The 27,776-nt window shown below is 38.1% G+C and overlaps 3 protein-coding genes across 4 annotated transcripts in view; all 3 read left to right on the top strand.

Annotated features, from left to right (window-relative positions):
* Window positions 1-27,776, top strand: part of LOC141567564 (olfactory receptor 2A5-like) — a 129,219-nt gene that overhangs the window by 86,295 nt on the left and 15,148 nt on the right. The gene's annotated exons all lie outside the window — the stretch shown is intronic.
* LOC109439917 (olfactory receptor 2A25-like) overlaps window positions 1-27,776 on the top strand; it is an 87,140-nt gene that overhangs the window by 53,870 nt on the left and 5,494 nt on the right. The gene's annotated exons all lie outside the window — the stretch shown is intronic.
* LOC141567565 (olfactory receptor 2A5) lies at window positions 21,818-24,737 on the top strand. Its single transcript, XM_088800702.1, has one exon. It carries the CDS (start codon window positions 22,209-22,211, stop codon window positions 23,139-23,141), a length of 933 nt encoding a protein of 310 aa, XP_088656828.1. The 5' UTR covers window positions 21,818-22,208; the 3' UTR covers window positions 23,142-24,737.

Genomic DNA, 27,776 nt, shown 5'->3' with positions numbered 1-27,776 from the left:
CCTCTACTTCAATCCATCCTACACTAAGGTCCCCGATGCCTTAAATCCTTCATCACTGTCATCATCATTTATCTTCAAGCCATCATGGGAATATGCTGTCATATCCCTCCAAACAGTAGCCCTCTTTCATTCTTATCAAAGCGCCACACCACCAGCAGATGTATCATTTTTTTTTAAATACTGTATTGAGGTATAATTGACATATAAAAAGCTGCACATATTTAATGTATACAATGATGATTATACACTCATGAAACTCACCACCATCAAGGTCATAGACATTTCCATCCCCTCCAAAAGTTTCTTCCTGCCCCCTTTATTATTGTTAATATTATTAATTATTGTTATTTTGTAATAAGAGCACTTAGCATGTGGTCTATCCTCTTGGAAAATTTCAAGTATACAGTGCAGTATTATTGTTAGCTATAGGCTGAACTTATTTTTCTTGCGTGGCTGAAACTTTGTACCCTTTGACCATCACCTCCCCATTTCTCCCTTCTAGTTCCTGGAGGGAATCACTATTCTACTCTCTGCTTCTATGAATTTGATTATTTTTAGATTCCATAATGAGCTCATCTAGTCTTTCTGTGAGCAGACACGACTTTTATGAAACTCTGTGGAAAGGCTTCAGTTTTGTCCCATTATCTACTGAATAAAGTCCAAAGACCTTCATTTGACATTCGGTATCCTCCACTGTCTGCTTCAACATGCTTTTCTTTTTTATGTGACACAACACATTGAACCTGTAACCCAAAATTCATCTACAATACCCCAATTCCCCTGAAGACCAATGCTGATTTCTGCAGCTGAAAGCAATATCTGTATGCTCTGAATGTTCCCATTTTTCCCTTGTATTATAGTTTTTAAAATATATATACGTCTTATTTTCCTTATGAGAGCATCCATGTACTATTTGTATTTGTGTGGCCTCAAACACTGTCATAGCATTGTGTACAGAGTAGTCACCCAGTAAATCTCTGTTAAATAAAGTACTTTGGATTGATTTCATAAACATTACTCCAAAACATTGTTTTTTTGGGAGATACTCATTAAATTATTTATTACCAAATATCTGTCCAGTTAAAAATGAGGGAAAAGTCTATGATTCTCTATTTTATTTCACAAATTATAACTGTTGTACATAACAGGCTGCCCTTCCTGATTATTCGTTTTTACAACTCAAAAAGTCAATTTTCTCTAGTGTTTATGTGGTGTTGGTGCCATCTAGTGGGAAGTATGAATAGTACTCAGCAATTAAATTGGCATCGGAGAGTTAGTCTGAGACAGGCCCTGAAGATCATCCGGTCTAAAAACATGGATAAACTAGGATTTTGAAAATTGACGAAGTTTCTCAGGGTCTGCATAAGGCAGAGCTCCTATTATGTGACATGCACTTTTGGATGGGATACTAAGAATGGTAAAACATGGTTCATAAACTCACATAATTTACCACCAACTTGGGGACATACGATATTGATACGTGAAAGTTGACAATAAAATAGTTGAATTATTTCATATAAGTAAAAACTGCTTGGTAAAATATACTGACAAACATTTTTATAAATTCAGAAGATTAAAAAACTGTGCTAAGAGTTCAGTGAATAAAAAAAGAACGTTTTTAGGGGAAGTGGAATTTGTCTTGAATCCTGAAAGGTGTGCAGGATTTGGACAGCCAAAGAAGCAAGGAACATTTAATGCAATGAAAAGGACAGAATAAAGACATGTTTAGGGGACAGTGGCTATAGAATAAGATGAGATAAGAAGAGTACATTGACTCTTTAAGTGAAATGGAAATGAAGGCTGGTACAAATAAGATATAAAGGAAAGGAATGCTTTAAATGAACCTGGTGTGAGAAAGTAAACAAATAAACGGTAAGTTTGAACCATAAAGCTGAGTCAGTACGGTGAATAAACTCAAAGCAAAATCTCGGAGTTCGTAACTTAAATTCTCTTAACAGTGGTTATATTTAAGAATTATAGGAAGAAAAAAGAAAATTCACTAATGTCATATGAAAGAGCATTTGTAGCTTAGAATGAGATTCACTAAAGGATAATACATTGATTCAAAATGTGTTACATTTCAAATAACTTAAAGGAAGGTGAAAATGGTGTACTTTAGAAAACTGTGTTAGGTGATTCAAAAAGCTCTGATGTCAAAGACATAGGTGAAGGGTTAGAATAAAATTGTGGCATGAAATTGAGTTAAAAAGTATTATGCCTAAGTCGTTCAATATTATGGAATATTATATGTGATTTAAATAAGTATAATTTAATAAATATATTAAATAGAAGCATAAAAAGAAAGGAGCAGATAACAAGGCTGTTTACTTTCTTTCTGCGTTTTTGGGATTTGTTCTTGTCTGGATCATTTCCTGTATGTTCTATATTTTTCACATTTCTGTAGCTCATGTTTCTTTTATAATCAGAAAGGTATACTATTTCAAAACTAAACATAGTAAAAGTATCTTTGCATTTTATTTCTTTAAAAAGCTTATGTATTTACATGATTTAAAATTCAAGAGTATATAGTGAAAAAGTTTCCCTTGCTTCCCCATGTCTTGAGAATAGACTTGGGTTTCTGGGAGACATAACAGTATAAAGTGAGAGACATAAACCCAATTTTATTATTTTTCTAGTATGTGTAATGGTTTCAGTACGTTTATTGTATAATCCATCTTTGCATCACTAATTTCGAGCTACATTTTCATTGTAAATAAAATTCCAATATATATTTATTTACAGTCTTTTCATTCGGATTCCGTTGTGTATCTCTTTAGTCATGCACTAGTAGCACATTGTTTAATTACTAAAATTTTATGAAATTTGAAAATACAAAAAGGCTGGTAATTCTTTTATAGAATTTTCCTGGATTGTTCATGCTTTTTACTTTTCTGTATGATTTTAGCATCATCCTATCTAATTAAAAAACAAATCCTAATGCTACTTTGGGATTGCATTATATTTACTGGATAGGTTAGGAGAATTGGGGTATTTATAATACTCCGTCTTCCTATTCAAGAACGTGATAAATTTTCCATTTGACCAGTTTGTTGCATCACTAAGCACTGTCTTAAAGTTTCCTTCACTGAGTGTTTACACATTGTGTTAAATTTTTAAGATACTGTGTAATTTCTTTGTTATCTTATTAGTATTTTTTTAGTTGTACTTAGAAAATAGTGCCTGTATTAATTCTATTTTTTGAAATTAGTATTCTTTGGGGCTTGATTTATGGTCCTATTTTCCTCCTTTCTTTTTTCCTTCCTTCCTTCCTTCCTTCCTTCCTTCCTTCCTTCCTTCCTTCCTTCCTTCCTTCCTTCCTTCCTTCCTTCCTTCTTTCTTTCATGAGTGGTCTCACATTTGAAAAGAAGATTCATTATTTTCAGGATTCAGAGTCAGTGAAATATTAATTAGATCTACTTTATTGATTATACTTTTTTTAGTCCTCTGTATCTTAAATTTTTCAATGATCTGATATGGCTGAGCAAGGTGAATTGATGTCTCCTGCTTCTGTTTTACTTGCCGTTTCTCCTCATATAGCTTGTAGTTTCTGCTTTATGAAGGTGGACCTTATTTCATTTGAAGTTATATAGTTATAACTTTTATATCTTCTGTGTTAATTTTGTTTCTTGGTGTTATTAGTACCCTTAGATGATATATTAATGCTTTTCTAGGTCTGTGTTAAACCGTGTGTGATATTAAGATTACAGCTCATGCTTTACTTTTGTTTGTGTTTTTGCTCCGTTCCATTCCCCACACTTTTCTTTCTCGATCTTCTGGATCTCTCTGCTTTAACCGTTTCCTGTGAACAGTATAGAATTGAGCTTTGTTTTTTTAATCCGATCTCCAAGTTGTTTTAATAGAGTTTAAGTCTGTTTATATTTGTTGGTATGACTAAAATGTTTGGTCTAGATTCTGTCATCTGATTTTATGTTAAGCTTTGTAGATGTACTGCTTTAAAAAACTACTATGTTGTATATTTTATTTTTTGTGGTGCACATTTCTATTAATAAATAGGAGAATTGTGGTTTCATCCTAAAGATTATGTTTTACAGCTATAATTTTGTATAACATCCTTAATCTTCTATTACTTTGCATTGAATTTAATTACCTGTCAAAGGTAGGTAATTACCTACTATGGACAATAATGCAACGTCTATGTACTTTTTACCCTGCCTTCTTTCTCTCTCCTCCCCCACTTGATTTTTGTTAATCTTAATATCACTCTCATCAGTTAAAGGCACTTCTGTCTCTTTTACTTGATATGTCATATTTAAGTGAAACACTTTTGCTCCCACATATTAAAGGTGAGGAATTCAGCATGACACAATCTCCTATCTTCTCTCAACTTTTGTTATTCATATTTGTTTCTACTTTGTCAGGGTGTGCTTTTCTTTTCTTTTCTTTTTTTATTAGTTTCAGATGCACAAAATAATGTAATAGTTAGACATTTATCATTTATATCCCTCACACTGTGTCAACCCCCCTCCCCCATCCACTATCCCTCTGACATCGCACACAGCCATTACATTTCCACTGTGTCTATTCCTAATGTTGCATTTTGCTTCTTGTAACTATATACATATATAATATATATATGTATATATACATATATATACATATATACATGTATATATATATATATATAAAACTTGTAGTTGACATTCATTATTGTTCAGCTTCAGCTTCAGGTGTGCAGTGCAGTGATCAGGCATCTACATCTTCTGTCAGGGTATGTTTTAAACATTTGAAATTCGTTCTACTACCTTAATGCTCATAATTATATTCATCATAGTCCTACAACTAAAAAGATTCAATGCTCACTACCAATTCTTTTGCCATAGATTTTTAGGACTGATATTCTTTGAATTCCTTCATTTTCTACGCTATTTGTGCCTTTCGTTAGTACATCCATTTGGCTGGGTACAAAATTTGGAGGATGCTTTCTTTCTTGGAGAATTGTGTAGGCGTTGCTTCACAAACTTTAGCATTGAATATTGCTATGGAAATGTACAAGTTCAAACTGGTTCTTTTTGCTAATAAGCAGCTTTTAATTTTGGGGGGCTCACCACATAATTCTTTATCTTTTTAATCTAGTAATACTAGTAGAATATATCCTTATATGACCATTCTGTGTCCGTTTCCCAGGGACACAGTTTGCCTTTTCAATCTCTAGACTTAAGTATTTTTTTACTTCAGGAAAATTTTCTTGAATTATATTTCAAAATGTTTATATTTTATGATTTATATTTTCTAGAAAATGAATGTATTAGCATTTGTATGCCTATCTTCCATACCTTTTATTTTCATGCTATTTCATTTTATTTCTCTATTTCAATTTCGTTATGCTTGCTTTTATTATTTATATTCCTTAGTGTATTTCTACCCGTATCTCTATTCTCTTTTCCCCATTCCAATTTTTTTTTAATTTTTATTAAATTTATTGAGGTAGCATTAGTTCATAAAATTATATTGGTTTCAAGTGTACATTTCTGTAATATATCATCTGTATAGTGTATTGTATGTTCACCACCCAGAGTCATTTGTCCTTTCATTACCATATGTTTGACTCCCTTTTCCCTCTTCTATGCTGTCCCCCCTTACCTTCTAGTAACCACTAAACTGTTGTCTTTGTCCATGAGTTTTTGTTTCTTTGTCTTATCCATTTGTTGCTTTCAGTTTATATCTCACATATGAGTGAAGTCATATGATTCTCTGCTTTTTCTGTCTGATTTATTTCACTTAGCATGATAATCTCAGGATCCATCCATGTTGTCGCAAATGGCAGTATTTCATCTTTTCTTATGGCTGAGTAATATTCCATGTATATATATGTATAGCATCTTCTTTATCCAGTCATGTATCGAAGGACACTTTGGTTGTTTCTATGTCTTGGCCACCGTGAATAATGCTGCAATGAACATAGGGGTACATATATCTTTACAGATACATGTTTTCAGATTTTTGAGGTAGATACCCAGAAGAGGAATTGCTACGTCATATGGTAATTCTGTTCTTAATGTTCTGAGAAAAGTTCATACTGTTTTCCATAGTGGCTGTACCAATTTACATTCCCACTAGCAGTGTATGAGGGTTCCTTTTTCTCCACAACCTCTCCAACACTTGTTATTACTTGTCTTGTTGATAAGCTAGTATCTCAGTGTGGTTTTGATTTTTCACCCAGACCCCCAGTCACCCTCCCATGTGGCAAAAGTTTATTTTGTTTATCAATTTGGTCCCTGTGGTATATCTTATGCTTTTTATTGTTTCTACTTGTGAATGTTAAGCTTTGTATTTTCATACTTCACATCCTTCAGCTATATCAACCTAACTTTCCTAAACTCTTGATTCTCTGCAAAGTCTTGATTCTTTGCAAAGTCTTCTTGTTTTGAAAAGAACATTAATTTAAAACAAATTTCTTGTAGAGAAAAGAACATTAATTTAAAAAAATATGGAGAAATGTTTGGTTACCATTTTCATTTGTTATGTGGGGAAATTTCTTTTGTGAATGTTCTTTCTCCACTGTGACGTGTTCTAGGAAAGATTGGAAACTGCTCCTCCAGTAAAGTTACTTTTTCTTTCTTTTTTTTTTTTTTTTTGCAGTGCTCAATCTGAGTGTGAGGGGAAAGATGGTAAGACCATGGAATTGACCCAAGAATGGCATATTTTTCAGGCAATTTCAGTAAAAGGACAATAAGGTTGAGATGATTTATTAAAACCATTGTTAAACGGATGGAACCTGGAGTCTAAGCAGAGTAAGAAAAGAAGTGAAAACTAATAGAAGAAAAGGTGGAACAATGGAAAGACTAGAGGTTCCCATATGGTCAAAGGTCCAGGCTAAGTGAACTTAGATGAGTGTGAAAGCTGATGTGTGGACTCAAGGTTTCAAAGCTTATGGGCAGCCACAGGGCTGAAGTTGTGACAATGGCAGAGGGTGAGAAAAGGAGGGAAAACGAAGGTGACCAAGAGGTACACAGTGTGCTGCTTTTTTCTTCTGTAAAATCACATAAGTCTGATTCTTTAAAAAAGCAGCTTGGCAGAATTATTGAGCTTTAGCTTAAATAATTGAATTTAAAGCTAGTCGAAACTGAATGACTTTATCAGAAGCCTTAAATATGGAAAGACCACTTGAAAAACATTTTAGTTAAACTCCAGAGTTATGTAGGAGAGGAGAGAGTGGCAAACAGGATAAGAAAAGGAGGAAAGGTTGGAGTGAGGGGCCCCAAGCAGATGCCTGGGCAAGGTGTGCTCATGCATTGGTCTGATCCTTTAGGGTAGGGTTTCTTTGGTTGTATATTAGTTTGGTTATTTTTCATAAATAGAACACTGTCTTCTAAAACCCGAAGTAGAACATGACTAGGGATGACACTGACACTAAAAGTCATACAGTAATAACAGTTGATATCTGAAGGCTAACTCTGTGCCAGATAAACTGGTCTGCACTGGATGATTTTAAAAAGTAACAGGTAGAAAATATATATGAACAGATTTTTTTGGTACGTTTTGGCTATCAAAAGTAATTCAAGGTAAATAATGGGAGAAGGAAAGTGGGTTCAAGTCAGACTGTCATATAGTATTTTATATATTATGCTTTTCTTTGTCTTCTTTTTGTATTACATTTTTTGGGGTCAATCTAGTTGATATATTATTTGGTTTAACTTTTCTTTTTTCCTAATTTTTTATTGTGAAATTTTTAGATCTACAGAATTTTAGAAAGAATCATATAATGAACACCCATATCTCCTCTTATATTTACTAATTGTTGATTGTCAGTATTTTGACATATTTTCTATCATCTCTCTATGTATCTATGTATTGTCTATCTGTCTGTCTATCTATCTATCTGTCTATCTATCTATCTATCTATCTATCTATCTATCTATCTATCTATCTAGCTAGCTAGCTAGCTAGCTAGCTAGCTAGCTAGCTATCTATCTTACTTTCTTTTGGTAGCTAGCTACCTATAGATCTATAGTTATACATATATGTATTAGGGGCAATTTTGTGCCCATTCCCCAGGGAACATATGACAATGTCTGGATATATTTTTGATATGATTGGGGAAAGGGGGTGTTCCAGGCATCTAGGAGGTGGAGACCAGAGATGTTGCTAAACATCCTACAATGTATAGGACAGCCCTCCACATATGTAATAATATTATCTACTAATGGCTCTTTGCTATTCTTTTCCTATTCAGGTTCCAATCAAAGATCGTGCGTTGCATTTAGTTTCTTATCTCTTTAGTCTCCTTTAATCTCAAAGGGTTCCCTTCCCCTTTGTCTTTCATGCCATTGACATTTTTGAAGAGTCCAGGCTAGTTTTTAGTGGAATGTCCTGAAGTTTGGTTTCATCATACCTAGGTTGAGATCAAGCTTTTTTGAGAGGAATTCTACTTAGATGAGGGTGCGTTCTTCCCCATGCATCATGTCAGGAGGTGCAGGATGTCAGTTTGTCCTGTTACTAATAATGTGAAGTTTGATAACTTAGTTAAGTGGTTTCCACCAGATTTCTGCATTGTGAAGAAACGTTTTCCTCCTTTGAAAGTGAATCAGTATTTATTCTGCAGCTTGGATCTTGGAGATTATGTGAGGAACTTGTCTTCTAATAATATTTTCAGCCAATGAGTTTAGCATCCATTGACTGCCCGAGTCAATTATTAAGTTGGCTACAAATTATTTTCTAATTCTGTCATTACTTTTTACCACAGTTAGTTGGCATTCTTTTCTGAAGAACTGTCCCACTTCTTAACCACTATGGTTAACTCATGTACTTTTTCTGACGAGTCAAAATATGGTTTATTCCTGTAAGTAAATCTTTGTAAATAAAATGTGTGTTAAATTTCCTTGAGATTTCTGATCTGACGGAGTCCAAACTGTGGCCAGTTCTGGTGAATATGTGAATCCAATGCTGTGTGGACGCCTTTTGTTTACCCCTCCCTGTCCACACTTCATCTTTCTCTGCCCTGCTCTGTGTCCAGTAAGACTGATCTGTACGTGCTACACCATGGGGTTTCACTGCCTGCTGGCTTCTTGTTGGGTTTGGCTAATTGGGAAAAAGACAAGAGACTGGAGGGAGGGAGGAGAGTGATGTCTAGTATTTATTCATTCCCTGCAGGATCAGTGTGGACTGATCCTGTTGACTTATTAGTCCACTTTCTATCAGGCCACCCTTTCTGCACATTCTTTGTCTCCAGGTTCTAGTAACAGCAATCTCCTCTTCTCTTTTAGGCCTAGAGTTTGTCAGGAAGTTTGTTCAGATCCCTGCACTTTCCTGGGATCTTACACTTTCCCTTGTGATTTCCATATGTCCTGCGCATAACATTGTAATTAGTCCCTTTATTAAAGTTCCTTCAAATTACCAAATTGGAAAGAACCGTCTACTTCTGGTTGTGACTCAAGGTGATACATATGCCTTGCTCCCTTCCTTCTCCCTCCGCAGGAATCAGACCTGCATCCAATGGCCCTCCAAGCCTTCACTGGGTCCCTCCCCATTTTTCCTTATGGTATTTCCTGTGCACGTCTAATTTTGTCTTGACATCGGCTCTTGGAGGACCCAGACGAACACGGTAGCTCATTCACCCCAAGCATTGCTCCTCACCTTGGCTTTTCATTAAGGTACAGAAGAAGCAAGAGGGTTGAATAATTTGGCATCAATTTGGTATCTATGTATTGAGAAAGATTCTATTGTATTAGTGACAAGGAAGTGGTAGAGTCAGACCTGGGGTTAATAGTAACTGGGACAGACACAGACGAGCAGCAGGAAATATTAGTGTTGGAATCCTGTTAATCAGAAGAAGTTCTAGCTCACATCCTCTCATCACATCTTCAGTTAGTGTTTCCCTTGTTTTCCTTGCTGTTGCCAAGGAAGAAATGTACAAGAGGGTTGTTTGGGCGGCTGAATTAGGACTGTGAGCAGGTCTCGCGAGAGTGTGCTTGAGTTCCTGTTGGACTCTATCAACAGGAATATGGAAAAGGCTTTGGAATCAGTTTTAAATTTGGGGGCTGCCACTGACATGACATTGGATGAGTTATTTAACTTGATTGAACTTGCTCCTTCTTTTATAAACAGGAAGGCAATGAATATTCACTTTTGAATATTATTTTGATGATTGGTAGTAATTCACGTAAAGGTCTTAGTACTATGCCTGGAATACGTAACATTTTTATTTGGTTTGTTATTCTCTTATTTAATTGTGTGGATGGGAAAAGAGCTCAACCCATTGATAAGATGCTTGGAGCTTCAGCCTCCAAGGAGGGTGTCTCCACACACCACTTGTGCACTAACTGTGGGTCCACAGCTGAACAACCATGACTCTCCCCCAGAAGGCCAAGTGCCCCTGTGGTCTCTGAGCAGTTGCCTGCATGAGAGTGATCCTGCTGTGATTAATGGCGGCAAAGTTTTAATGAACTCCACAAGGAGGTTTTTTCTGACACTTTTTTGATCCTGAAATAGTTTCTATTCCTTCGAGATCAATTAAAAACCTTTTTTATTTTTTTAAATCTTTGTCAAGATGCCCGAGGCAACTTTGCAGCTGTGTCTTTTTAATGAGTTCTCTAAATGGCTCCTGAGCCTTGAGGTTCTTTAGTGAACTAACTGAACTTGCAGGATCTCTCAGGGAGCAAGGGCAAGAAAACTTCTGAGAACGCCTGAAGGTGATTTCCCTGGGCAGGCTCAGAGGTGCACATACCTTTCAACTCAGAATCTCTCTAGATTCATTGAGAGCCACTGTGGGAGGGAAGGAGGGAGAGAAAGGGGGAGAGTACTGCAAAGGGATCTAATAGGTTACTGATAGTTTGAGGCTCTTATAGTTAGTTTCATATTTGAGTGAAGACTCTGGGTCCTGTCAGCTAGCAAGTGGAGGGCTGGGGCACTGACCAGATCTGCAGTGAGGAGCATAGATACGCTCACTAATTGCATCCCCAGACTCAGGCTATCTCCGGTCTTTAACCTGGTGGAGATGGCAGGTGGCCCCTCACCCCAGGAAATCAGCACCCCAAGAATGTGTTGATATGTTTATACACAAACCCGACTGGGCATCTCATTGAACCGATTACTCAATTCAAGATAAAAAAACATTTAATTCAAACTCTGTTGTAGGAGTAAGTATGAGTCTATAAGCTAAGTAGTGGAACAGACTGATTTTTATTGCCGAAGTGACCAATTCTTGTGAGTTCCTTGGCCTTCAGTTTACATTGGTTTTCATGCTCACCATCTATCAAATATGCCAGTGGAGCAGTGTTGGGATTAAGGTAAATGGAAGAAGAACCTGGGATGCATTAGATTTATTATAGACAGTTCAGGCAGGAGAGACATTAACATGACATCTAATGGAATTTAATAAAGAATCTTCAGTTTATAACTTAAAGGTAAATAATTCCCCGTCTCTCAAATTCCTCCTGAAAAAAGTAAGCCAGCAAGCTACTAATAGTCAAAAGATTTTGCTGAATATGCTGGGGTAATTTTCTTGTGTAAAAATCTAGATGAATTCAATTCAATTCCATTAAGAGAGAGAGAGAATTCGTAGAGTGAAGAATTAATTGACAGAAACATACAATTGTAGGTGATAAGTGTTCTCTTATCTGAGGAAAATGTACACATTTGTTTCTTCTCCCTTTCCAGATACCATTAAAATGGCAATAGAGCAAAAGGCATAACCCACAGGAACAAATAGCATGGCAGAGGAGGCATAAGCAAACAAGAGAAATTGCAGCATATTTTTAAATAATGGAAAGCACACAAAGGAATGATCATTATTTATTAGAGAGGAAGCTACCAACTAATGAGATGCAGAAGGGGAAACCAATAGGAAGTAAGGTTACTTCTAAGAGTCCCTGACAGGCTACAGACTTGAGGACACAAGTAACAGTGGGGCGTGGGAGTATGCAGAAGGGTGGAAAAGGGGATAAGGTGAAAGTCTATTACTACAGTGGTTGGATCTTCTGACTTCTGCAACACCCACACACAGCTAGGCAACAGCTTACTCTGGGCAGGAGTGTGAAGGTTCATTCTTTGGAGACACTGAAGATAAGAAATCCTAGGATCTCGGATCCCAGACAAAGCAGAAGCCAGTGAAGCTTGGGTCTGAAAACAGGAATTAAGTGAAAGTCTGAGCACTGAAGGGTGAGAGTAAGAGCTCAGTTACTCTCCCTGTACTTTTTATCAGGTGTATTCGACCCCTCCTGCTCACAATTAGATAAGAGGCTGAAGAACTCATTGGATAAACCATACAGTCCAAGAAATATTCGTATTTAAGGGCATCTCAACAAAATGGCTAGCTGGACCATCCAATCCTTTCACCCTACGTTAAACTCCGCGTATGGACTTTTCATTGAGAGACAAAAAGAAAAAGAAAAAAATCAGTGGAAACAGAAATGATAAAGAAAAGAGAAGAAAACTATAAAGTGCAATAATTAGATAGTCCCATTTTCCCACCTTCTTTTCCTAGAAGAAGAAATGAGCAATAGCCAGTTGCTTGGATACAGGTGGAGTGATGGTGCAGGAACCTGTGGACATGCCCTAGAGGCACCCAGGACGCAGAGTATGGAGTTAACATGGTTGGGACATTGGATGCACTGAGCAAATACGTAATTGATTGATCAATGCACAAATATTTTGAGGACTTTCTCATACTTGAGGGGGGTACTCACAACTATGGCATGGTGACAGGCTAGGAAGCACCCACACAGATAGGAGTGGAATTGGAGCAATCAGTGTAAAGTTGCTTTGTGGTCCAGTCACCGTTTTCACGATATAATTTATACACAAGTATATTTCTTTCAAGAGGATAGTCCAACGAGTTACAACAAATCAACATGATCAGGCTATAGATCATTTCCATCACCCAAAAAATTTCTTCTGGTGTCCTTGTACAGTGGATGTATGCCTTTTCACCTGGGCCCTATGGACCCACTGATATGCCACTACAGATCTCTGTCCCCATAGATTAGTTTTGCTGCTTCCACAATTTCATATGAATGCAATCATACAGACTATTCTCTTTTCTGGCTAGCTTCTTTCACTTAACTATTGCTATTTTTAAAAAAGTAGCTCTGAATATTTGTGTCCATGTCTTTGTGTAACATACGCTTTCATTTTCTTTGGGAAATGCCTAAAAGTATAATATTTCCTTATTTCACTACATAAAACCATATGTTTTAGTTTCTGTTGCGCTGAAAAATTGTTCCATTTTACAATACCACCAGCAACATGTGAGAACTCCAGTTGACCACCATCTTCACTACAGTTGGGTTTTTAAATTTTTAACCTTTATAGTGGATGTATTGTGGTATCTCGTTTAAATATGTATTTCTCTGAAACGATTGATGTTGAATAACTTTTAATGTGATTATTGACCCTTAATCTTCTTCCATGAAGTACCTGTTCAAACCATTTGCCCACTCATTATTTGGGTCATTTGTCTCTTTATTAAATTTAAGAGCTCTATATGTATTCTGGATAGATATCCTTTGTCCGAAACATGTATTGTGAATATTTTATTTAATTCTGTCGTTTGCCTTTTCATTTCTTAATGGTGTTCTTCAAAAGCAGAAGTTTTTAATTTTGATGAAATACAAGTTATCATTTCTTAGTTAAATCATGTTTAAAATATATACATATAGAAATATAGAAATAAATATAGACATATGTGTGTATGTTAAGTTTCAAAATCCCTTGCATAATTTAAGTTGACCTCTAAAATTTTCAATATAAGGTAGAGTTGCAAAGGATGATTTTGTTTTAAGGATGAAGTTTCTTCTCTTTGTAAAAATATTATTTTATTTTTATAAATAATTTATCTTGAAATTATTTTAAACCTATAGAAGAAAGTATATATATATATACACTATAATATGTATAATATTAGTATAGTATTTAAAAATAGTGTAATGTTTTTAATATACGGAAAAAGGTCTCAATATCCAAAAAGTGATTAAGTAAATTATGACATGCTCATACGATGCGATACTATACAACTATTAAAATTAAGTTTTTTGATAGATTGCCTAGATTATTATAGTGAGTGGTACAGCACAGGAATTTTTATGAGTTCGACTATGCTAAAAATACATGAAATTTGGAAAAAATATATAGCAAATATTAACAAAATTTACCTCTGAACGGTGGCCTTGGTGGATTTTATTTTCCTCTATTTTTAGTTTATACATTAATTTAAAATCAAGGAAGGAAGAAAGTATTTGAAAAGCTATTCTGTGTAACAAACACTAAGGCAAATGAAACTGGTGGGACAGCATGACCGTCTTGCCGTAGAGCATGTGTATTCATTCATGTGTCCCCTGGGCGTACCAAATGCAACACACCAGACAAAGAAGAGGGCAGTGGTTAAGCTTATGGAGTTGGTAGCCAGGCAGACCTGGGTTCAAGGTTACTTCTTAGAGTCTTAATTTTCTCATTTACGTGAAGTCATCCAGTTTGCAGTGTATTTTTAACAACTGCCACATAAGAGCATATATGCAAAGTTCCTGGCACAGTTCCTGACATATACCAAGAATTGAACCAATGTGTCAATTATCTTTACCAGTTGAGCTCTTAGAAGATAAAGGATTATGTTTCTAGAGATCAATGTGAATGCAAGTCGAGGTTTTTAGATATACTTAACAACAAAACGTAAGTCCAGATAGAGAATACTACTAAGCTGAGTACACAAATTTAAACTAGACGGTTTTTATTTATTTGAAAAGAATTTATCAGAGGGGCGCTGACTAAGGCATTCACCGTAATGGTTAATTCTCACTCATCTTTAGGTGTTGTTCATATAATGACAGTTGAGTAGGATACACCAAATCTCACATTTCTGACCTCTCCTGAGTAATGGAGCTGAAATGTCTCATGGTCTCGAGGCTTTGGGAATATTTAAGATTCTGTATATGGGGCAATTCCATATCAGTAATCATTAAATCACGTGAATTTTGCTTAGATCTCAACCTAATAAACGTAAAGGAAAACTTGCTTTGAACTTCAGGTTCCAGACACTCCTAATTTCCTTTTGACTTGTCGCCATTCTTTTTATAAAAACATGAAACCCCCCTTAGTCTCTTGATCAATGATAAATCACTAGTCTTTGATGAATAGACAAGTATTTCACATTTTTTATGTATTATGCAAGTTGTCATTGAGACAAGGAAAAATATATTTATATTGCTACTTTCAGTACTACAGTGTGTCCAGGATGTGAAGATATGAAACAACTTAAAAAAAAAGTTTTAAAAAACCCTTGAGAGTTATGGCTGCTACTCCACACTAACCAATGGCTGATTGTTAAGAGCTCTGTTTAGATGGATGTTAGCTCATGGCTAGTTATAGTCAAGGAGGAACATGGATATAATTGCAAGGGTCCAGTATTAAACTTTAGAAAACAATCTATTCTTTAGCTAACTATGTTACTAAACATCCATCTATAATCTATTTGTCAAGAAAGAAGGAAGAACAAATTAAAATTAAAATCAGAGTTCTCTTAAAGTGAAGAAATGGGCTACTTGGAAGAGAAGGAATAGCTAGGTCCAGAGGGTTCCTAACTAAGGTAGCCTGTGTGTTATTAAAACTTCACGTTTATACCTTCTAGAGACAGGTAGGCGAGGATAGTATGGGCCATGACCCCTCTGAATTGGCGCACGCGCTTTAGGATCTGAGGCTGCTGAAAAGCTTGTTTTTGGTCTTTTTGGTTGTTTTGATTTTTGCTGTTTGTCACCTTGTTATCTCAAATACTCTGTTTGAGATTCTTCATTAAATTATGATTCAAACTCTGCCTGGAAACAATTTACATTCAGAAGAAAAGATGGTGTGCTGAGGAGAAAGGGCCCAAGAGAACATACAGGTGAAAAGGGACAATGAGAGAGGGACGAGGTGAAAGGAAGTGAGGGAGGTAAGAAGGAAGGTTAGGAAAAAGGGAAGAAGGGAGGACAAAATAATGGAGAAGAAAGAAGTGAAAAGGATGTCAGAAGAAAAAACACCAAGGATGATAGAAGTTGGCCAGAGGAAATTATGTAACCGAATATCTTATAAGTCACGCTATGTTTAATGACAACGGCAATCCAGGAGCAAGTATGTGAGGAAAATCTGCTTCTCTAAGGCCCTAAAAATATATTTTTCAATAAAAATGTATATTTCCTGAAAAGTCTAAAGAAAATGACTAACAGATTATGTTCTTAAATTTTTTTTTTCCCAGTTAGTCACTATGAAATAAACTGAAAACATACTCCTGGCACAGGGACCAGCAAGTGCCAAAACCCTGAGGCTAGAAAGAGTTGATCTGCTCTACAGCTTGGTCCAGTGTGGTTTTTGCAGACTGAGCAACGAGGAAGAAAACCAGAGATGTGGTGGAAGAGGGAGGAAGGGCCGAATTATTCAGCGCTTTCAAAGCCTTCAAAGGGAATTTGGATTTTATATTGTTCAAAGAGAGGGTGTTGACTTTTAATCAGGAGAAATATATACTGTGCTTTGCATTTTAAAGGGACAGTTGTGACTATGTAGAGAATGGCTTGTGTGACAGCAGGAGTGGAAGGCAGAGACCAAATGTAGAGGCTTCACATTAGTGGGTTTTGTCAGCCCTGGACTAAAACAGAGCCTCACAAAGTTAAGAAAGGTGCAGATCAATTATTTTAATTTAACTAGTTAGTATTTTTAAGGCAAAAAATAATAACAATCTATCTTTGTTAGAGATAAGATGATTATGAGATAATAAAATAATATTTATGGTATACTGTAGACAGTGTGGTCCAAAAATGGAGACATATTTAAGATTATATAACACATTTTTAATTGATGTAGTAAATCTATATCTGTTTATATTATTAAAGTTGCAGTTAATGCTACCTGTATGTATTTAAGTTCCTTTTTAACTATGAGACTCTCTCCCTCTGTTCTAATTCAGGCTTCTGTCCTAGACTGGGGACAGTGGCAGTAGCACTGAAGATGGACGGAAGCGAACAGAATTAAAAAACTAATTTTAAAAATGGGAAAAATAAATAAATAAATAAATAAAACCTTAAAAAAAAAAAGTCATAGCTTTTCTAGCTTCACTATTCTTATCTTTAAAAACGGCACCTTTGGTTACAGTGGTCTCTAAGGGGCTCTGCATGCATAAAAGCTGTTTTAAAAATACTATCTTACATTTACTTTGAGTTTAGAGTTTGCAAAGTGCTTTGTGTTCCCTTATTAAGCGTGAAGTACTCTTCTCATGCTGGTGGTCCTTGGACCCTGCTTTGAGAAACACTTCTTTGTTACCTACTGACTCTACCAAATGCTGGGCAGTTGAGAGATAAAAGGAGATGTTAAAAGTACAGCATTAGGAATAGAGACAGTGGAAATATAATGGCTGTGTGCGATGTCAGAGGGATAGTGGATGGGGGGGAAGGGGGTTCACACAGTGTGAGGGATATAAATGATAAACGTCTAAGTATTGCTGTGTCTTGGACACCTGAAACTAATAAAATTTTAAAAAAAGTTTTCTAAAAAAAAAACCAACCAACCAAACAAACAAACAAAAAACTCCACCAAATTAACAGATGCACAGCTTGTCCTTAGAATCATCGTGATTAATACACTGTGTATCTAACATTGATTTTTCTATGTTTAAAGAAGCATTGCTCCTTGTTCTTTCCCTAGAGCTTACACTGACAGATTGTGTTGACTCTTGTCCCCTGTGGAGAAAAAAGGAGAAGGTGTGAAATTCATTCCTTTCCCAATCACCAGCCCTTTCTGAGTGTGTTGAGGAATTAAGAATAATGTTGATAAATTGCTGGAGTAGAGATGTGCTGCTAAGGAGCTGACAGACGCTCCTTATGAATGTGGTGGATTCCTGGCAGGGCACAGGTTGGAAAAGTCTCATGCTGGGAATCGGGTCATCTGCCTCTCTCTCCATCGGCATTGTTTTCTATCCATTGAGTCCTGTCTCACGCAGGGTAACAACTGCTTTTCACTTTCACAGTGATGCTGCTGCACATTTGTGTGGTATTTCCGGTTACCTGCTTCATAACAGGCTCTTTGGAAATTAAAATTTTCTAACCATGTTGCTTATTATTCACCTTTCTCACTTGTTGATGCAAATGGAAAGTGATACCAAAAAAAGCGCTTTATTTTTCTTGAAGGATAATAATGGCTTTCTCTCAGTAATTTTGGTTTTATTTTATTTTCCTATAAATGTTAACTTCATTCTAGGCCTGTGCAGAATAAGACTCTTGTATTTCAAAAACAGACATAGAATTACTCATATGATTAAAGTGAATGTCTTAGTCTGCATCCTGGCTGCACCATAGCTCATTGATTTCCTTCATTCGTATTTTCTGGTTTGCTGCCTGTGTCTTTCAGTTTCCTTCTTGCTCACTTTTGGAGATTTATCTTTCTCTGTTCATCTCTTAAATATGGGTCATTTTGGAGATACAGTTCTTGTGCTTCTTTTCTTCTCACTGAACCTGCTCTCTTTAAATGACCTTTTTAACTGCCATGAGTTAAACTATCGCCTAATGCATACAATTACCAAATCCATATCTTTAGCCTGGATATCTCTAACGAACTCCAAAATATGTTAATTTATTCTTTATTGGACACACCCACCTGTATATAGCATAGGCACATTGCGTTAAAAACTATTCTCCTTTTTAACCCTTGCCATAAATTCATTTTCCCCCAGGTATTCTCTGTATAAGTGAAAGAAACCACTCTACCTATAGCCACATAAGCCATAAACCTGGGAAACAGCCGAGCTCTGCTTTTTCCCTCACCCAACAGCATCAACTGACTGAGCACTGATAGCTGTGTTTCCTTTACATGTTTCCTATACAGTCTCTCCTGCCCACAGCCGTGGCTACCACCTTAACTCAGGTCCTCATCGTCTGTCACTTGAACACCTTGTCTCCTCACAGAGCTTGGCCTCAGTCTCCAACCTTAGTCTTCTAAAGAGTCCTCATGCTAAGCAAACAGGAATCTCTATAATCACATACTTAGTCATCTCAGTCTACTCTTTCTTTAAAATGAAGGTCTGTGTCTGTGACCTGGTGCCGAAGATTCTCTTGAACCCGCTTTCCAATGTCATCCGTGTGCTGTGCCCTCCTCAGACCCTAAGGTAGAGCTGGCGTGTCCTATCTACTTTATGTCTTCCTGCAGAGCGTTTAAGCATCCCATTCAGCGTGACGGCCGTCCCAACTCCCTTTCAGAATAATCTAACACACCCTGCTTTGCGGCCACAGTAACCTGTGCACACTTCTGAGACAGCCCCTAAATTTTTTATGTGCGTGGTTCACTCTGTAGGGAAACTGTAAGATCCTTGAAGATCAGGGAGTTTCTCCTTCATGTTTGCTTCTCTAGTGTCCAGGATAATGCCGACACAGAGCAGATACTCAACGAATGTAAATTGAATAAGTGAGTTAATAAATGAATGGCTCAAATGATTAAGCATCTGTATATGGATAATTACGGGTATAAAGTATCTATCTGTGGCTACTACATAGAAATTGAAACTCATCTTGGTAATATATTTTTTTTAATTATTCAGTTTTAAGTCGTCAATACATTTATTTTTTATCTTGGGGTTAAGTGCTTCAGTTAGTTTTTAACCACATGGCTTCTAAACTTATCAGTCCTTCAGAGGTTTCAGTGCAGTTATTCCTGGAGCTTCTTTATTTTGTCCATGGAAATATGTGTGTTTTGAATTATTGATTAGGCTGTGAGCCAAAAACCATAGGCATATTTTGGTCCGTCCATTGTTAACAGAGAACCACATTGCTCACACATTAACAGTCTACTTCTCCTTTCTCCAGTAAAGATCCAGATGTGTCTGATAAGTGAGTTTGGGATGTTTCTCTCCCAAACTTTGCCCAGTGAGAAAAGACACAAAAAAATACACACACACACACACACACACACACACACACGTATGTAGATGTGACACACATAAGAAAGACAATCAGAAAAAAAGTTAAGATATCCTCTGTTTATATTTTATTATGTGAATGTAAAGACAACACTTCCTTCCAAGGTGTCATCATATCAGAAGCTTCACTGAATTTCATGAGTATGTCCCAGTAAAGTCGTGACTTCAACACTCCTGCCCTCTAAACCCCAAGACACCTCTTCAAGGCCAGCTTTGCTCTGCTTTCTGTCTTCCTGTTCTTCCAGGACCCTATATAAAACCCCAGGTGCTATGTGGAAAGGTTTCAGCATCTTTCTGTCCACAGGATGGGAAGGTTGATACAAGTGTTTTTCTTATCCACCATTACCCATCTTAGAATTACCTAAGAGGAAAAGGAGAGAGAAGCGAATGCCAATTTTGGAAGTCATTATCTCATAAGGACGTGCTCCTCCTTCCTCCAAGTGCCACTAAATCCACCTGGGGCAAGACTGAGATCCAGGAAGGCCTCACCACCCAAGTTCTCACACACCCCAAAGGGAGTATAATTTGCAGTATGGTCCTAGGAGTATGTTTGTCCTTATTACTGCACAGGTTTCATGTGTATGGATCCAGCTGGGTATTAAGTCAATAATACCAGCTCTTTTTCTTCTAACCATCCATCCCCAGGGCCCAGAGAAATGGAGACAGAAAGACAAACAACTTGTGGTTCTCCTGGTAGAGATGGTGTCTGTCTTTTGTGTCCTTGTCCTGTGTCCCTCAGGGACCCTCAGGAACAACCTGGAGAGCAATCTGGAGTGGAGATGGCCTCACTATAAAAGCTTTCTAGCTGGTGCTCACAGGAAGCAGGCCCCCTCCTTGCACCTGCCTGTGTCAGGAGAGCAGGGACAACTCCTGCCTCTGCAAAGCACCTCTTTCAGAGACTGTTGAAGGGAACAAGATCCTCAGCTCTGACCCTCAAAATCTCTCCTCACTTCTGTGCAATTTCTTCTCAATCGGATATCTCTGAGATAAGACCGGCACTGGTGCCACAGTGAGTAAAAGGCCTTTTACAAAGCATGGGAGTTTAAAGACGCTGGGGTCTGGAGGAAGAAAGGGCTCCAGAAACCAGCATACAGAATGGGAGGCACAGTACAGTGTTCACTTCTGGGCAGGCAGCTTCTGGGCTTAAGACAGGGTTGGAATTCGCAGAACTGGGGTCATAAGCTGCCCAGGGGGAAGGACCATGTATATCATGAATTGTCACATACACTTCTATGGAACATCTCAGGTTTTCCCTTTCTGTCACCCCTATGGCCATATGGTTGGTGGAATGGCAGCCAGAGGAAATGATAAAGGAAACAAAAGCCTTGATTAAATTCCAGGATATGCACTTTGGAGGCTATTCCTAATGCAATGCTTTTCATCTATCCATCCATCCATCCATCCATCCATCCATCCATCCATCCATCCATCCATCCGACAAATGTATTGGGCACTATTCAGATGCAGTGGGGCCCAGAAACAGCATCTACTCAGAACTAAGGAAGAAGCCCTGCAAGAGGCTGGGGCGGGACAGGATGGGAAATATTATATTGGTAACTCTTTACGTGGATGACCACGTGCCCTGACCCTGTACCATAAATGGCTTCTATGAATGCTGACCAGATTAGTGATGTCACGCAGCTCGTGCCCAGAAGGGAAACAGCCAGATTTTCCTGCATAGCATCAGGAAGTAAACATCTTAGTGCCAACTTCCTTTGCTAAAGCCCTAAACCTGGTGAGCACAGAGGAAATGGACCTCTTTGAAGTTGCATTTGTAAATCTCATTCCCTATTTCATATATTAGTTTACATGCGTTTAGTGGATTCATATCTTTACTCTGTGATCATTTATTGAGCACCTGTAATGTGCAATGTATTCTGTGCACATTATAAAATAAGAGAAAATCAAATGATAAAGAGAACGTGGGAGGAAAATTTGAAAACTAAATGGTTTAGAAAGTAAAATTTAAAATTTCATGAGACTATGGCTATGGGGACTTTCTCAAAAACAAAATGATTAGTCATTCTGGAAAACAATTTATTGTGTGGCTGCCATCATGATGGTAAAAATATGGAATCAAAGTAAATAAAATTCTACAGAAATGGAAATAGTATTTGACATCCTGTGCCCACTTAGACTCGTTACCTGAACCGACTGCCTTTCTGCTTTACTGGGGATTAAAGGATTGGACATAATGACTCTAAAAAGGATTGCTTGCTGAATCCACACACAGTGTACTCCATAACCCCCTCTTTCTGTTTAATAACTAATCCAGGTCTGCATTTGCTCCTCAGCTCACAGCACGTATGGGCAGTTTTGCCAGGGCATGATGGGAAATCAGACCTCTGTCACAGAGTTCCTCCTACTGGGGTTCCTGCTCAGCCCAAGGACTCAGCTGCTTCTCTCTGGGCTCTTCTCCCTGTTCTACGCCTTCACCCTGCTGGGCAACGGGGTCATCCTGGGGCTCATCTCCCTGGACTCCCGACTGCACACCCCCATGTACTTCTTCCTCGCACACCTGGCCATTGTCGACATTTCATATGCTTCCAACAATGTCCCCAAGATGCTGGCAAACCTTCTGAACAAGAGAAAAACCATCTCCTTTGTCCCGTGCATCATACAGACCTTTCTGTACATGGCTTTTGCTCACACTGAGTGTCTCATCTTGGTAATGATGTCCTATGATCGGTATGTGGCCATCTGCCACCCCCTACGTTACTCTGTCATCATGAGCTGGAGAGTGTGCACGGTTCTGGCCGTCACTTCCTGGGCGTGCGGCTCCCTCCTGGCCCTGGTCCATGTGGTTCTCATCCTGAGGCTGCCCTTCTGTGGGCCTCATGAAATCAACCACTTCTTCTGTGAAATCCTGTCTGTCCTCAAGCTGGCCTGTGCTGACACCCGGCTCAACCAAGTGGTCATCTTTGTGGCTTCTGTGTTTATCCTATTGGGGCCCCTCTGCCTGGTGCTGGTCTCCTACACACGCATCCTCTCGGCCATCCTGAGGATCCCATCTGGGGAGGGCCGCAGAAAGGCCTTCTCCACCTGCTCCTCCCACCTCTGCGTGGTCGGGCTCTTCTTTGGCAGTGCCATCGTCATGTACATGGCCCCCAAGTCCCGCCATCCCGAGGAGCAGCAGAAGATCCTTTCCCTGTTTTACAGCCTTTTCAACCCTATGCTGAACCCACTGATTTACAGCCTGAGGAACGCAGAGGTGAAGGGCGCCCTGAGGAGAGTGAGGTGGAAACAGACATCAGTGTGAGGGATGCCAGGCAGACTCTTGAAGCTGGATTTGTTCTCTGTGTGACTTGGGGAATGGCAGTGGAAATGCTCTAAAACCTCATGTTTAGATGTCTAGTATCAAGAATACGTATTGATCAGATTCTATCCCTAAACATGGGGTACAAAGCATAAGCAGAATGTCACAGAGAGCAGAGTGGTGTAGTGGTGAAACACGGCCAGAGAGCCAACTTCAAAGAGCCAGTTCCCAGCACCACCTCAGATCTGGTTTCTGTTCTCACGAGGATTTGTTCTCTCAAATCTCCATGTATATCCCTCGGTCATTTTCATCTCCCTTACTGATGTGCATATATGCTAATAACCCCTTAATATATGCTGTTACAAGAGTGCACTTCCAAAAAACAGAATACTGACCTGGGATAAGCACTGTCCTACTGGGAAATGCAGGCAGGATTATGGGGAGAGCCAACTCCTTGCTCCGGAACTTAACATCTAAAGGTGAAGACATTCTTTCTGGAAAAGCATCTGAATCTGAGCCTAATGAATTTATTTCTGTGAAAGGCAAAGTTTAATTTTATGAATGTTTTTATCTGAGAGACAGAAATATCAGGACCATTGTTCCATTTCATGTTATTCTGCACCATCTGATTAGAAAGAGTTTGTGTTAAGAGTAAAAATGCGTCGGTTATTAGGGAGAGTTACCTTTTCTGGAGTTCAAGTCACAGAGTTGCATGTAGGTGACAATTGATCTTTAGGCTGATGATTTCATAAACTATTATAGCAGCAAGGAAGTATTGTGAAGGGAGAAAGCACCAGGAATGGAGGCTAATAGCTTCGCATAACACGTTAGACCCACATTTAGCACCAATAATACAACAAAGTCTGATAAGGACTTGTTAGAGTCTCAACCAAATTCCAAGGGACTTAACCAAATTCCAAAGGACTTAACCAAATTCCTAAGAGTGCCTGCTCCAGGTGGGATAAATCACTTATTCTGGACACAAACGATCAGAATGATACAAAAGAGGAATTTGTTTTCTGTTAACACAAGTTTTGGACCTAAGTGACCAGGACAGCATGATAACTGTTTTCTTTAACACAGTGATTATGGTATCTTTTGAATTCGCTTCCTCTCTACTTGTGGTATCATGTGCCATTCGAGTGTATGATATATGTGATAGTATATTATCTGCTTTCTGTAGATCTGTTTTTAACCTAATTGTCTTACATATCATTACCAGTCTATATCTTTCTTCTCCCATGAAATTAAGAAACAAAGGGGACACGTTTCCCTTCCTCCCTCTCGCCTACATTTCTCTCAGTTCTCAAAAAGCCTCATTGCTGACTATTCTACTCATTGACTGTTCTGTCCATTAGTTTATTTGGGCAAAACTTTTGTCTCTGGCCATTATCTTTGTCTTCTTATCTTCTTAGTATCAAGACGTTTCTAGCTCCAGAAATCCACTGACCTTGATCCATTTCCCCCTGAGCCCCAAATAACAATTTTTGAATAAAGAAATAAACATTGGCTCTTAATGTAACAATAAACACTATGGAATTATTGTGTGCCCTGTTTTAAAGGTTTCTAAACAAACAGGCAATATTTTCATAAAACATGATGTTTTAACTCTACCTAGAAAAATTCGTATATTCTTTAAAGTATGTATACCTTGTGTTAAAGTTAAAATCCTAAAAGGAAAGAGGAAGACGAAAATATAGGATAATTTCTCTCAGAATAGAAGCTATAGGTTTGAATTCAGAATTTTTCTACAAGGGTCCATTAGAAAAATCAAGGTCTGGTATTCACTTTTACATCAGTTCAAAAGTACTTGAGAAAGAATAGACCAAAAAAGACCAAACTTCTGTGAAGGCAAATAGTGTAGATAAATTATAAAGAGATGTCCTCTAGCAATCTGAGAAGTGGCTCTGACTGAAAACGAAAAAAAAAAAAGAAAGAAAAAAAGAAAGCACAATAAAACTATATTTTGTTAATAAATTGCAGAAAATGCCTGACTAAATGAGAGATTTCTATACATATTTCAATATTTGAGTCCTAGGATTCTAATAAATTATATTTCAGTGTTATGACTCTTTACATATATATTCTTTTAACGTGAGTCACAGTGTTCAGAGGGCTGAGGGCAGAGGAAAAGGGATGTGTTTACATTATGCTGAGGATTGTGATGGTGCTTCCCAAATATCCTATTTACCTTTCACCAATAACACTGTGAGGTACATATTACTCTCTTCCTTTTGTAGATGAGGAAACCAAGTCAGAGGGAGTTAGTAACTTGCCTGCCCCCCTCAACCAGTAACAGGACTGAGCTGGGGGTTTCACATCATTGTACTGGTTCCAAACCCACAGGGCTTCTTAGTTTTCATCCCCCAAAATCACAGATTTTAGCTCAATGTGGGTTAGGGTTGGATCTACCTGACGGAACAGAGTGGGAGACACCAAAGAGTTTATGTTATTCTGGCCAAGCACTAACAGCAGACAAAGCATGTCTTTTAGTCAGCCCATCTTTGGGGATTTTTTATTACCCTTGATAAGAGTAGAATCCCTTACCTTAGTGGCCTCCAGTAACGACTCCCTCTCCATGCCTCTCGCAAAATAACAATACCCCAGAGGGCACTGCCCCAAAGAGGGGCCATCTGAGATGGACACCATGCTGTTCGCAGTATCTCACCTTACCCACGATTCTGGTCTTTCACCCATCGTCACATTTACCCATTTGTTTTTCCTGTATAATGAATGCTCTCCCAGGAAGATTTCCTCCCTTTCTTGTGTATAGACTCAGGATGGACCTACCTTACCAGTGTTCTCGGCTGATAGGACTGAAGAAAAGCAAGAACCCAGCAGGGGATTAAACTGAGGGGCTTACTATTTTGGAATCAATCCCAATTGTGCCACAGCTTACGAAATAGGTCTGCTTCTAGATGTAATTTAGCCTTCCCAGTCCTGGGTTTTGTCTTAGTTCCGATGTGGACAGTGTTTTAACTAAGTACCTCACTAACATTTATTGATGTTAAGTGATATAATTTGTGTGAATACAGCTTGAAGATATATATACATACATACACACACATACATATATGCATCTACATATACACATATATACATATATAATTTTGATGAAAAGGATATAATGGGAATGAAAATGATCACACGGTAAGACTGAGTTAATGGCAAAATTTACCATTAAAAACTGCATTGTTTTTGTTGGTTGTTGTAGAGAAACTCTCAAAGAGGTTGAAAGATAATGCGTAGGAGACTGGATCTAAAATGGTTTTCATTGTAACTGCTGGGAGACAAAACTATAAGAAGAATCCTACTTAAACTTTTACAGTGTATACATAGCTGCAATTGCAGAAAGATTCTTGAGATAACATCTGGGAGAGGAAATGAATATAAAAATCACATTTTTGTAGTCTAAGCTTGTTACCATGAAAGCAATAATGACAACATTCAGCTCTTGCCTGAAATGGATCAGCACTCAGTGACTGTCATCAAAAATCCTGAGGAAGAACGAGCCCGCATACAAGGAATTTAATGATCCTAAAAGAAAACATGCTCTTCTCTATCCATCCGTTAGATCAGCAACAAAATCTGTCAGTGTAGCTTGCAGAGAAGGTCAACCTAGAGAAAGTCAAGTCAATGGAGACCATGAGTTAAAATGCGAATTTTTGAAGGAAAGAAAAAGCAAAGACTAAGGAAGAGAAAAAGTGGAAAGGAAAAGATAACCCTAAAAACGGGTTCTCGCCGTTGGCCGAACCTGGGAGCCTTAACGTAAAGCTTCCTGATGCTGGGTCACAGATGAGATCAGTCTCTGGAGCTGAATTCCTGGGGTGCATATTGGCTTTTTAGGGCCTGGGCTCTTATGGCGCTGTTATGACTAGGCAGGAAGTTCCATTCAGGGTACGGAATTAGCAAACCTCTTTGGGCAGCCATCTAAACCTCGTCCTCTACTTACTCTTCTTCAGTAATTCTTGTGTCTGTCCTTTAATTAGTTTTCAGGGTGAGTGAGGTAGATGTTATTCTGTATCGATAAACTCAGAAACCCCAGCATCTGGTATCCAGCCTTACAATTTAGCTGATCCAAATTGGGCCATTTGGGTGATGGATCTTAGTGGCTTATGCTGAGGTTGTGTAGGTCGGGAGCTCTAAAGGAGACTGGGAGCCTGGAACAGGGGCGAAGGGCCTTGTTCCTCTCTGTTTGCTGGCTGTTCTTGTCAGCATAGCCCCAACAACTCTTTACCTTGGCAGTGGCAGCTAGTTCGTGCTGGTCTCCTCAGCTTTCAATTTCCAACTTCAGCCTCACTACGCCCCAGAGGGGGCAGCCCTGCAGCTGGGAGGCACCTTCCTCTCAGAGGTTTAAGTCTGAACTCTGACCCCTCTGACCTTGTAGATTCTAATCACCCCAACCTCTGCTCTGTGTCCCTCAACCCTGCTCTCTAGGTAAAAAATAACCACTTTGTTATTTTTTTTGTTGTTTGGCATGTACACTAAAATAACTTTAATTTAGGAAACTATATTCTACCTCCTTTATATTTGAGTGTAAGAATACATGTAGATATAAGAATAAGAGAAATTTAAATTACAGAGGCACCACCACATTGTCTCAGTTGCATTCCCTAGAATGTAGAACCAGGTCAGTTT

The sequence above is a fragment of the Rhinolophus sinicus genome, chromosome 8 (genome assembly GCF_057876585.1).
Source record: "Rhinolophus sinicus isolate RSI-liver-muscle chromosome 8, RSI-T2T, whole genome shotgun sequence".
Lineage (NCBI taxonomy): Eukaryota > Metazoa > Chordata > Mammalia > Chiroptera > Rhinolophidae > Rhinolophus > Rhinolophus sinicus.
The sequence above is the reverse complement of the archived record's forward strand: the minus strand, read 5'-3'. Positions and strand labels throughout refer to the sequence as shown.

What these genes read in the sequence shown, in the direction of transcription:
- LOC141567565 (XM_088800702.1), top strand. Translation starts at nt 22,209, where the DNA reads ATGATGGGAAATCAGACCTCTGTCACAGAGTTCCTCCTACTGGGGTTC.